General features: G+C 40.4%; 3 protein-coding genes across 3 annotated transcripts; 2 read left to right on the top strand and 1 right to left on the bottom strand.

The window, feature by feature from the left end:
* The first annotated feature begins 331 nt into the window (after window positions 1-331).
* Window positions 332-2,706, top strand: BDBG_04624 (NAD-dependent aldehyde dehydrogenase). Its single transcript, XM_002624714.2, has 4 exons — window positions 332-1,015; window positions 1,100-1,493; window positions 1,635-2,077; window positions 2,196-2,706. Exons 1-4 carry the CDS (start codon window positions 570-572, stop codon window positions 2,341-2,343), a joined length of 1,431 nt encoding a protein of 476 aa, XP_002624760.1. The 5' UTR covers window positions 332-569; the 3' UTR covers window positions 2,344-2,706.
* A 581-nt stretch (window positions 2,707-3,287) lies between these two features.
* BDBG_04623 (lysophospholipase) lies at window positions 3,288-7,206 on the top strand. The gene is made up of 2 exons (XM_031721756.1): window positions 3,288-3,413; window positions 3,548-7,206. Exon 2 carries the CDS (start codon window positions 5,474-5,476, stop codon window positions 6,164-6,166), a length of 693 nt encoding a protein of 230 aa, XP_031578615.1. The 5' UTR covers window positions 3,288-3,413; window positions 3,548-5,473; the 3' UTR covers window positions 6,167-7,206.
* A 3,521-nt stretch (window positions 7,207-10,727) lies between these two features.
* Window positions 10,728-10,949, bottom strand: BDBG_17151 (uncharacterized protein; the record flags this gene model as incomplete). The annotated part of the gene is made up of 1 exon (XM_031724935.1): window positions 10,728-10,949. One exon carries the CDS (start codon window positions 10,947-10,949, stop codon window positions 10,728-10,730), a length of 222 nt encoding a protein of 73 aa, XP_031578614.1.
* Between the last annotated feature and the right edge of the window lie 463 nt (window positions 10,950-11,412).

Genomic DNA, 11,412 nt, shown 5'->3' with positions numbered 1-11,412 from the left:
ATGGATGCCGGGTTAAGCTCCCGTCTCCCATCCCGTTGCGTTGCGCCGCTTTCCCGCAAATCCTGAAACCTTAAGCCCCTCACTCGTAGTAAGTTAGTAATAAGTAACTTAACCCTTTGGGTCAAATAGATATTTTACACTGTCCGTACCAGCATTACAATAATGAGCACGCATCAATGATAGTTACTGATTGTATTAGTAATCAAGCTCTAGATCCTGAAGGAGAGTCTGAAAGCCAAAATCATGTAGAGTAATATACTAATTATATTAGAACTAGTGGACTTGGTGTGTGTCTATATAATGAGTATTATGTGGAATTAAGCTTTTACACTGAAAAAAATCCATTTGACTCAAAAATGTCACTACTCCGTATAGGCTGCTGTAATCATGGATTTAAATCTGTCTGCTCTGCTCCTTGTCTGCTCAGATTTTTTTTTTTTAGTTGATAACAATTTCTTTGGGATTAAATGGTGATTTCTCTCTCTAAACTTACTTTGTCGCCATAACTCCAAGAGCAAGATACCCAGCTATAAATATCCATCTATACCGCAGCAGGAAACTAGCGAGATATGGCCTTGAGCACAATACCCCTTCTTCTTGACAACCAGCCTGTTATTACAGCTGACTCTTTCGACGTCATCAGCCCAAATACCGGAGCGGTTGTTTACAAATGCAGCTCTACTTCTGTAGCCCATGCAGTGCGTGCTGTTGATTCCGCAAACGCTGCCTTCAAGAGCTGGGCCAAAGTGAAACCTTCTGCTCGCCGTGATATCTTCTTAAAAGTAATTGAGATTTACGAACGACGCAAAGAGGAACTTATAGGATATGCGCAAGAAGAGACAGGATCGAGTCGGATGTTTGCTGAATTCAATTGGGGCCTCGGTCATAACCTGCTGAAAGATGTAACTGGAAGGACGCTTTCGACAGCAGGCACAGTACCTGTTATGAGGGATGAAGGCCAGAGTGGCATCGTGTATAAAGAACCTTATGGGGTTATTCTTAGCATTGCCCCGTGGTATTTATAGTTATTTTCTATTTATCTACTTGTGTGGATTTATTTTTTACACCTTGGTATATTAATCATTATGCAATTCTACAGGAACGCGATGTTCGTTTTGGGTCTGCGATCAATCGTTCTACCGCTGGCAGCTGGTAACACTGTCGTACTGAAGGCCTCCGAGCTCTCCCCGAAGTGTTTCTGGGCCCTTGGGGATATCTTTCGTGAAGCCCAACTACCTCCCGGTTGTCTTAATGTCCTCTATCACCGGCCAGCGAGTGCGGCGGAAATCACGACTGCATTGATCGCACATCCTGCTATTCGAAAGATCAACTTTACCGGCAGCACTCAGGTTGGAAGAATAATTGCCTCCACTGCGGGCAAATATATTAAGCCAGTGCTGCTCGAACTTGGCGGAAAGGCCAGTACAATCGTATTGGATGATGCGGACTTGAAAAAGGCCGCAACTGGTTGTGTGATGGGCTCCTTTTTACATGTATGGCTAGACCCCCTTTTCGTCCCTTGGTCACTCCCAACATTCAAAGATACCAAAGAATCACTCCTCACGGACAGGGTTGTACACGTTTAAAGTACAAGAAATTATTGACAAAATAATAAACTTAATAATCGATTATAGGGAGGCCAAATCTGCATGTCTACCGAGCGCATAATTGTCCAACGATCCGTCATCGACGAATTCCGCAACCACCTCCGCGAAACCATGGCTACAAGCAACTCCAACCCTCCTCCCGTCCTTGTAAGCGCCGCGCCCGTCATTAAAAACAGAAATCTCGTCTCAAACGCCGTATCCAAAGGCGGAAACATTTTAGTCGGCGATAATACCAGCACCGAGGAAACACCAAACAACACGCGAATGCATCCCATCATCCTCGAAGGTATAACCCCAGACATGGACATCTACCACACCGAATCCTTCGGCCCGACCGTATCGCTGTACGTCGTCGACACCGAACAGGAAGCCATCCAGCTCGCTAATGATACTGAGTACGGGCTCAGTGCAGCCGTATATACGGAGAACTTGGGCAGAGGTTTACGCGTTGCAAAGCAGCTGGAATCTGGGTACGTGTTCCCCTTCTTTCTGTTTCCTTTTATATCCTTTATCCTTAGCTACACTTTTGGTTTCTGGTCAGGGGGGCTCATTGCCACTTTTTCTTTGTCTCTCTCCGCTTGATAACAGGGCCGTGCATATCAACTCCATGACCGTCCATGACGAACCTGGTCTGCCACATGGAGGTGTGAAGTGTAGCGGTTTCGGCCGTTTCGGTGGCCCCGCAGCCTTGGATGAGTTCCTTACGACAAAATCTGTTACGTGGATGGATGTGTAGAGAGACGTGCACTGCCATCCCATATCATTTTACGTTTACCACACCGAAGGATATCCATGTATAGCTGTCAAATTTATGGCATATATGGGAGCGGGATCTCATCCAAAACATAATTTTTTTGGGGAGCATATTGCATATTGGTATTCAGATAAAGGGTTTTGGTCCACCCACACCCGTGGACTTTTGTAAGGATGATGTAAATAGAAGTGCTGGTAAAAAGAAAATCCATTGGCAACTGCAGCCTCGGGCCGCATGCTTCGTGGTGCATGCATGAGCATCAAGCCAGGCAAATACATATATATATATATATATAGATATATATATAGAAGAATGGAAATAAACAACAATGGTCTAAAGTGAAAGACATTAACTCACAGGTCACTATTCAAACAGAGCTACCGCATTCGGGCGACCAAGCAGCCTCCCTTTCAGGTGCTGTCTGGAGGCGCTGCACAGAGCGGTAACATTAATAATAATTGGGCATTGGGATGGGCTGCCACATGGGTAGGGTAGGCAATCCCCGTTCTCCATTATTTACTGAAGCAGCGGGCGAATGTTTGAATCAAAATGAAAAAGCTTGTCGATAAGCTCGGATTTATCAAGGAGTGGAGTAGGAATGTTTTTACCATTTAATCCGGACATAGGAATCCTATTCTTATTTTTTTTTTTGACTCCGGCCGCATTCGCATTGCGGTTCATTTCACTACTTTCGAAATTGAACTGAAAGAATATCCGCCAAGCCGCGGTCAACTCGATCCCCTGTTTCTAATAATAGTGAACGTGAAGTTTACTGCGTATGTTTGCGATCCGAGAGCAGAGGGCAGAGCCAAGGTGCTGAGATCCTGCAGACACAGAGTCGAACTACGCTGTAAAGGCAGAAGAGAATATTTTAAATATCCTGGCTAGAGGTTTTGTTTTTTTTTTTCTTTTTCTGCATTGGTCGTCGGCGAGTGACCCAGGGGCAACCGCCGACGCGCTCTGAGCGGTCCATATTATTATTTTGTTCATGCTCATTCCGCATCCACGTTAGCCTGAGAGTCATTTTATGCAGTGCTAGCGTTGCCTGTCTGGTATGTATTATGTATCAGCGTTACATACAATACAACCCCCCGGCACCAAGGATCAACCGTGGCAGCGCCAAGAATAAAATTTTTCATTGCAATTTGATTTGCCGTCATTCACACTTTTAATAATTTGCCGACAGGATTTTTGAATTTTTCTCGACCCGACCTAGGACTTGTGATTTGATACTAGCACGCCTTTCGTTGAAGCCATCTACATCTTTTCTGTCAAGGTGCAGCTTGAAAGCTTGGGATGGAAACACATGATGAAATCGCGCCATGAGCTCTCACTTCAAGCCCCCACGTCGTGGCCATCAGAAGCATCTAAATGCCCAGCCGTGGAGCAATTGTTCCCCCACAAGTCACCAGGAGTTGTATTTGAATACTCCGTACGACAGATTTATATTACAAGCTTCTCTTATTAGCTTTGGAACCCTGTCAGGCTGTGGCCTGTGATTGAGCGACTGGGGATATTGAGGCTCAAGGGATTCTGGTGTGGAGGCGGGCTTCTGCCAAAGACCGTCCTTCCTTGCTTTTTCTTTCCTATCCAGTCTCCACAACGATGAGAGCTGGAGAGGCGCTTGTGATAAACGATCCCGTGCGTCTTTCAAAGTCGGGTTAGTCGCAAACCCATTATTATTTTCTTCCCAGAGTCGGTCGGGAATTCCAAGGTTTTCACTCTCGCTTCCGGGCAGCTGTCGCCTTATTTCTCACATCGGCCGTTGACGGCAATCTTTTTTCGAAACAAGCCATCAGCAGTGGCACTCAAGGATGCCCCTTGACAGGAGGGAACAAAGACCCTGAGTCATGAAAATTCAATTTAACTAATTGAGATAGCTTCATAAGCGCCGAGTTATATCTGTTGCTTGGGACAGGGGGGCTGTCAGCGGAAGATTCAGACGGGAGGTCATGACTGAGACATTTCTTTTGCGTGAGAAAATCTAGAGCTAGCTAGCGGGGGATGTCGGTGATAACTACGGAGTACGAAGTACTTCGGAGGTTTTTGCAGCCGGCAATGATGTTCCTACAGCTGGGAATATCTCTCATCCATATTGTCTAGATCTAGAGTGAGGTAGCTTTACTACGTACAACTACCTAACCTTCAATGAATTTCGGCATGAATAATGTCCTGGCGAATATTACTTTTATATCGAAGCAGTTTTGAAATGCCTAGTGGATGAGAGAGACTCAAGCGTCCGCTGATTGGGCAAATACTCGAGCAACGGTTTATTTGGCTGAAATGAAACTCTCAAGATGGCTTCTGTTGGTGGCTTTTAACTGGACGAGCCACGAACAAATTTAAGTTACCGCCAGAGAAAGTCCGGTATGGTATCAATGGGCGAGCGCTCCAGAACGGTTTCCTGGACAGCCTTGGCATGCTATGGCATGGCAGCTAAGTTGGTGCGCCAATAGGGATAGATAACAGAAAGGTTACTTCTGCAGCTGTGATGTGCGAATTCACACAGATTTTTGTCTGGGCTGGTACCTGGAAGTGACACTTACTTCCGCCTAAATCCACCCAAAATCTGCCGAGCCGAGATGTCGTGCAATTTCGGTTATGAATGGGAACTAACTGCAATTGGCCTAGTGCCAGGCACCCCCGTTTCCCCACTACGCCTAGAGTAGCCGTAGCGCGCACCTGTCATGCGATGACATGACTAGGCAAGTACGATAACCCTGCTAGCGGTAAACTCGTGGCGTAACAATGGTATCGGCAATAATACACTGTTATCAACTGGGTTACGTTACGATGGCTGCTGCAGCCTCTTCTGCTGACCCTTTTCTTTCGCTCCTTCTCCTCCTCTTCTTCTCCTCTTCTTCTCCTCCTCTTCTACTCCTTCTTCTCACTCCTTCACCTTCTTTTTTCCTTCCCACGCGGATTTCCTCTCGTTTTTTCTACATTCAGAGTCCTACTTCAGGCTCTAGTCACTCTTTTCACAGGAAAAAAAAAAACGGATCTACTTCTGTTCCAAAATCGTTTAATTCTTACCCCACAATCCAGAAGTGTATCGTCGCGATATACCTTATTCAATAACTCTTCTCAAAACTTCTCAAACGCAATCGCGAATATGAAGTTCATCGGGGCCGTTGTCGCTGCTTTTGCGGCTCTCGCAGCTGCTGCCACTGACCCTGACTACTCACAACCCCCATTCGGCAACCCCATTGCTTCGCCAGGCTTGAACGAGATTGTACCAGTTGGAGAGCCATACACCATCAAATGGACACCTACCACTGACGGCGAAGTTTCGCTCATTCTCCTGCGCGGCCCCAGCACCAACGTTAAGCCAATCGGTGTCATCGCTGACACTATTCCCAACACTGGTTCTTATGAATGGACCCCCTCCACCGATCTCGAGGACGACGTCACGCACTACGGCATCCTGCTTGTCGTTGAGGGAGTCGGCTTTTACCAATACTCTACCCAATTCGGCATTAAGAACGACGGCAGTCCACAGCCCACCGACCAGCCCACCGACGAGCCATCTTATACTCCCACTCCTACTCCCACAGACGTTGCTACTGGATATCCTACCACCACTACTACTCGTACATTAGTTCCTATCTCCACTGGCACAACTACTATTTGCCCACCCACAAAGGCTCGTACTCCTATCCCATCAGGACCGGTTCCTTCCGGTTACCCAGGCGCCCCCAGCCCGACACCAAGCCAACCACCATTTGAGGAGGGTGCTGCCGGCCGCAACGGTGCCGCCATTGGTGGCATCGTTGTTGCCGCTGCTATTGCCATCTTTGCCTTCTAAATACTTTATTGTGTGAACCCTGCGTTTACCTAAGTTAACGCAGGCCGTTGGAGTAATGGGGGGGAGAAAGGGGGGGAGGGGAAACAATCATGAAAAGAAAATACAAAAACAAAAACAAAAACAGGTTTCTGAAGTCTATTTCTTATTTTGGAAGGAGATGGGATGGGACATGTTCTTTTCCTAATACCTATCTTCTCTTTTACAAGTCAATCGGATCATGAATATTGCAAACAGGCTTTGATATGAATAGCGAAAGCGGGAAGGATTATCTCTTTTTCAATTTCTCAGCGCTTCTATATGGCTTTTACCTTTGACATGTATCATGTACTGTAGTCACAGCAGACGCGACGGCCCCTCGCCAATCTTTCATTTTCAAAGCACGATCTTGACCCTGACTAACCTGATCGAAACCACTCCAAATTCAAGAACGATTTCAAAAACCGTTCCAATCTCCTTCTCATTCGAATGCATTCCTAATCCTGTTGCATTGCTTACGCTTGAGTATTTTCTTTTTTATCTTGTTTTCGGCTTTATTTCCAGACGTTATGATGGTCTCCTTTTTTTCTTTCCATTTCGGTGTGATAAGTATTGATTCCAACACTCCATACCCTGTTCAAATTTCCAATTTTATCTCCAATATTTTATTAAACAAGCGGCTAATATATCCCATTCATCCTCACCTACTCAGAAATACATACGCGCGTCTCAATAGGTAGATGTATATATATACGGAGTATATCTATATCCCTAATAGGGCTAAGATTTTAAGTCCCATGAATCCATCGAAGCTTATTTAATGTAAACAAATCTTCAGTTCCCTTTGTGTATCACGGCTATATCTCTTTCAATAAATAATACAGAAAGCATTATCAATCCCTCCCCAACGGCGATAATGAATTATTACCGAAGGTGCCCTTCCACAACAGAGAAAACCCCGTCCATCCCACCCCACCCTCCAGTCGTTGCCTCCCCTTGGGTACAGGAGTTCCACCCTGGAAAAAAGTGTGATTTGATGATTTTCAGCCTCATCACGCTTTGCCGACCCACGGACCACGAGGTCGTCGAAAATCTTCGTGAAAGAGCGACAATACTGACAAAGGAAAGACCAACCAACATACACTGTACTCCGTATACGTTGGTATTTTCTTTTCTTTTCTTTTTTTTTTTTTTTTTTCGCGAACCGCGGTGCAGTGTAGTGTGGTACAGTGTGGTACACCAACCGTTAGATACATCATCGGTGCTTGCGTATTGACATCAAACCCCGCTCTGGAAACCGAGCGCGGGAGCCAATGGGGGGAACAAAGATAAAGAGATAAAGAAAAGCAAAGAGAGAAAGAAATCATTAACGGAAGAAAAGGAACTGGTGAAATTTATCAATGGATATGGCCTCATCAAGGAGGAGAGCACAAATGTCTACAGACATCTGTACTGTACTGTACTGTACTGTACATACATACATTGGTTTAATTCAAAAAATGTTGAAAAAAGCGAGGGGAAAATAAAAAAAATACAAAAAATATAGAACACATGAGTGAGTTGGGGAAGTTACAAATAAGGTGGACTCAACAATTCAAGGGAACCTCAAGAGAGGCCTGTGGAGGACAGGGGATTGATGAACGATTGGGTGGGTGAATTGGGTAGTTAGTTATTCTACTGGACGGCGCTGCATCATTGCGTGTTATTTTTACTTTTTCGTGGCCCCTGGGGCTGCGCTGCAGGACAAGGGAAAAGGACTGGGAACAGGCTACTCCGTACATACATAGATAGATGCGGGGGCTTTGGGTGATTTATTGCCTGTCAACCTTTCAAACTGCCTGATCCGTTGGAGGAGAACCGTATCTAGTTTCTGGTTGCGCTCGTGGCATCTTAGAAGGGGAAGGGAATGGGACGGGACATGTTTATTACATAACGTAGCGTAATGGGCGGCAGACAGCTATTAACTGTGCCATGCTTACTCACTCTCTGTAGTGAGTGCACCACAGTGTACAGAAAACCACACTGTAAAGAAAATATTTTCAATATCTTCATTCTTCATCTTCAAATAATCATTATTAATTATAATCATGTCTAAATCTTCTAATTACACTGAGAAGCAGTTGTAAAGAGCTGTTAACATATATAAAAGTAATTTAAAATTAAAAATCATATCTCTATCATGAGAATTCAAAGTCTTATATATTATCTTATATGAGAGAATCAACAGAAAGAAATCAAGAACTATAAGAATTTCACTGAATTAAGCATTGAATAACAGTCAGAAAGAGATAATTAAGATATAAATTCATCAGTTAAATATTAATTTTTACTCACTTACTATTAAGTATATCAAAGCTGCTATGAACTGCATGTTAAGACAGTATTATACAGATTCAGAGACTGCATCTCTCACAGTAAGTAAGATATAAATATATTAATTTATTAAATATCTGTCAGATTATAAATAAATCAAGTAAAAACTTATAAATTTAAAATAAGTATTTTATAAGAATATAAGCTTCATTATTAACTAATTTAATTAATATAAAACTGTCTTTAATTAATATTAATTTTTTTACTATGATATCTATAACTTTAATAAGATTGAATTTTAAGAAGAAGAAGAATATAAACAGTGAGTTATAACTGTCTTTAAAGATATGAATTTGTAAGAAATCTCACTTCTTACAGATTCTTTATCTCTATTTCTATCTCTTATATAATTAATAGAGTTAGCAGCTCTTGACTATATACAACTATATGAACTGAAGTTCATAAATACTATTCATAACTCAGCTTGAATACTATTATATATTTAATCTCTATATTTTATCTTTCTACTGTGAATACTTCTAGTAGTTAATAGTATATATCATATCAAGCTGTAAACACTTAAATAATCATCTGTGAGTACTTATTCTTACATTTCAAGCTCAGTCAGTCAGTAACTGTCTATTATAACTGAAAGAACTAGAAACTTATATACTTCAATCTCTGTGAACTCTACTATAAACACTCAGAAGCAGTTATCTGAATTATAAATAACTCTTATAAAAGAAGTCTTAAAGAACTTATCAATTATTTATAGAATATTATTCTCTACATCTGTGACAGAGAAACTCTTCAAATTCATAAATAAATTAATCTCAGTGAAGAACATTCTTGAGTATTTTCTATAAGATTAAGCTATTTTTCTATAAGAAATGCTTACTGTCTGTAAACACTCTCAAACTAAGTCTTTAGATATAATCTTCAGAGACATCTATGAATTGAAAAGAAACTTTCTTAAGTTATAATTACTTAAGATTACTTATTGAATCACAATCTATAAAAGCTTTTACAAGTTTGTATTTGAAATTAACTTATAAGCTTAGCTGTGTAATATAAAAGATAAAGAAGCTGTTATTTATATAATAACAGATCTTTACTATACTGAAGTCAAGAACTGACTGAATTATCTAAAGAATAATTATAAGAGATTTTACTAGTCTGTTCTCAAGATCTATCTAGAGAATAAGTTAAAAGACTCTATAAGCTGATGTAATGTGACGGAACCGAAGCAGTGACTAGTCAGCAGTAACATGTAGAGATAGTTGTTTAGAAAGCTGTATAAGTAAGCTTGACTATCTTGCTTGAATAGTGAGCTTGTAGGCTACAGAGTTATTGCAAGAATATCACAGATATAATACTTAGTATACTAAGAAGATTGTATAAGACACACAGTAACTCTTGTATATATTTTAGTAGAAGAAAAACAAATCACTGCCTTCTTTCATGAGAAGCCAGCATCTAGTTATTTTATATAGATAATAAGTGAATATCTTCTCTCATTTTATAAGTAAGAATAGTCAGAGTAATACCTTAACAGTATCTTACTATCAAGAAAAAGTAATCTGCTGATCTTATATAAAAGCAGAGTTCTTATATTTATTAATCAGATCTTTCTATAATATATCTGAATAATATTATAAAGTGATTGAAAACTGGTTCAGACAGAATGAAATTATTCACATGAAAGTGATAAGTTATATGAAATTATAACAGAGTCTTAATATAGCTGAAAGTATGATAATACTCTTCTCTTTAAGAGTATAGTCTCTATACTCTTAAAATTATCAGATTAGAAATTATCTTTGTTATATAATAATAATTATCAACTGATTAATAGTGCATATACTGTGTATGATATAAAGAAATAGATGAGTTTTTCTGCTGACTGTATAAATCTTTCTTTATTCATCTTCATTCAAATCAAACATATGATAAGTGAGTTTCTTATATATCAATTTAAGATGAGAAAAACATAGTTAATAAGTGACTTACAGATCTCTCATCATATTTCATTCTATATATAAAATTCTCTGTAAAAGTAATGTATTTTAGAGATAAAGTTAACAGTAGTAATAGAATTTTTTTAAAAAGATTCTTCTCTCTATGAAATATTTTTCTTCTCTCTCTCTTCAATTGTAACAGTAAGTGTATGAGAGTATTATTCTTGAAGAATAATAAAGAACTTATTCTGATATTCTCTAGTAAGTAAACATCTTTGTGATGTGACTGTGATCTCTATGACTGTTAAGAAAGCTCAGTTAGAGGTGAAGACAGTGATATCAATGAACTGCAGAAGCATCACTCTCATTATCACATCTTCTTCTTCTTCTTCTCCTGCTTCTCTTGTGACTGTGATGACAGTCACTGTGTCTTGCAGTGAGATGTCATCTCTTCTGCTGATCAGTTCATCTGTGTTCAGTTCTTTCTCTGCCTCTTTCACTGCTGTTACAACACCGCCCCCTCTCTCAATCAACATGATAATATATAACTCTGTGTGATTATTCAGAGAGAATCTCAGAAAGAGCTTGATTTCAGAAACAGTGACTCTGAGAAGCTTAATCTGTAGTTTCTCTTCTGTAGCATGTCTGAGCCCTGCTCAGAATACTACTGAGTTGAGTCTACAGAATTCTATAATTTCTTTATCTTCTTTTTATAAAGAGGCTCTGATACAGCTTCTGACTAATATTATTATCTATCTACACTGTACTAAGCAGCTGAAGAAGAGAAGAATTTTATACACTCATTTCTTCTCTTACTTCTGTTATTTTTATTATATCTGTAATAATAACTTCTATCTCTCTGTAAGTATTATCTACTTTATAAGAAGATATTGTATCAGCTCTGATAAGAAGCTCAGATACTTAAGCAGTACAGAGTGAGAGTCTCAGAGCTTTAAGTATTGATAGATTTTATTAAGACTGAGAAGGTCTCTCTTACTC

The sequence above is a fragment of the Blastomyces gilchristii genome, assembly GCF_000003855.2.
Source record: "Blastomyces gilchristii SLH14081 genomic scaffold supercont1.9, whole genome shotgun sequence".
Taxonomy (NCBI): Eukaryota; Fungi; Ascomycota; class Eurotiomycetes; order Onygenales; family Ajellomycetaceae; genus Blastomyces; species Blastomyces gilchristii.
Note: the sequence above shows the minus strand (reverse complement) of the source record. Positions and strands in the feature narration are given on the sequence as shown.

Coding starts and splice junctions, on each gene's coding strand:
- BDBG_04624 (XM_002624714.2), top strand. CDS start 570: ATGGCCTTGAGCACAATACCCCTTCTTCTTGACAACCAGCCTGTTATT. Junction 1,016..1,099: donor ATTCTTAGCATTGCCCCGTG/GTATTTATAGTT, acceptor GCAATTCTACAG/GAACGCGATGTTCGTTTTGG. Junction 1,494..1,634: donor TGATGGGCTCCTTTTTACAT/GTATGGCTAGAC, acceptor AATCGATTATAG/GGAGGCCAAATCTGCATGTC.
- BDBG_04623 (XM_031721756.1), top strand. CDS start 5,474: ATGAAGTTCATCGGGGCCGTTGTCGCTGCTTTTGCGGCTCTCGCAGCT.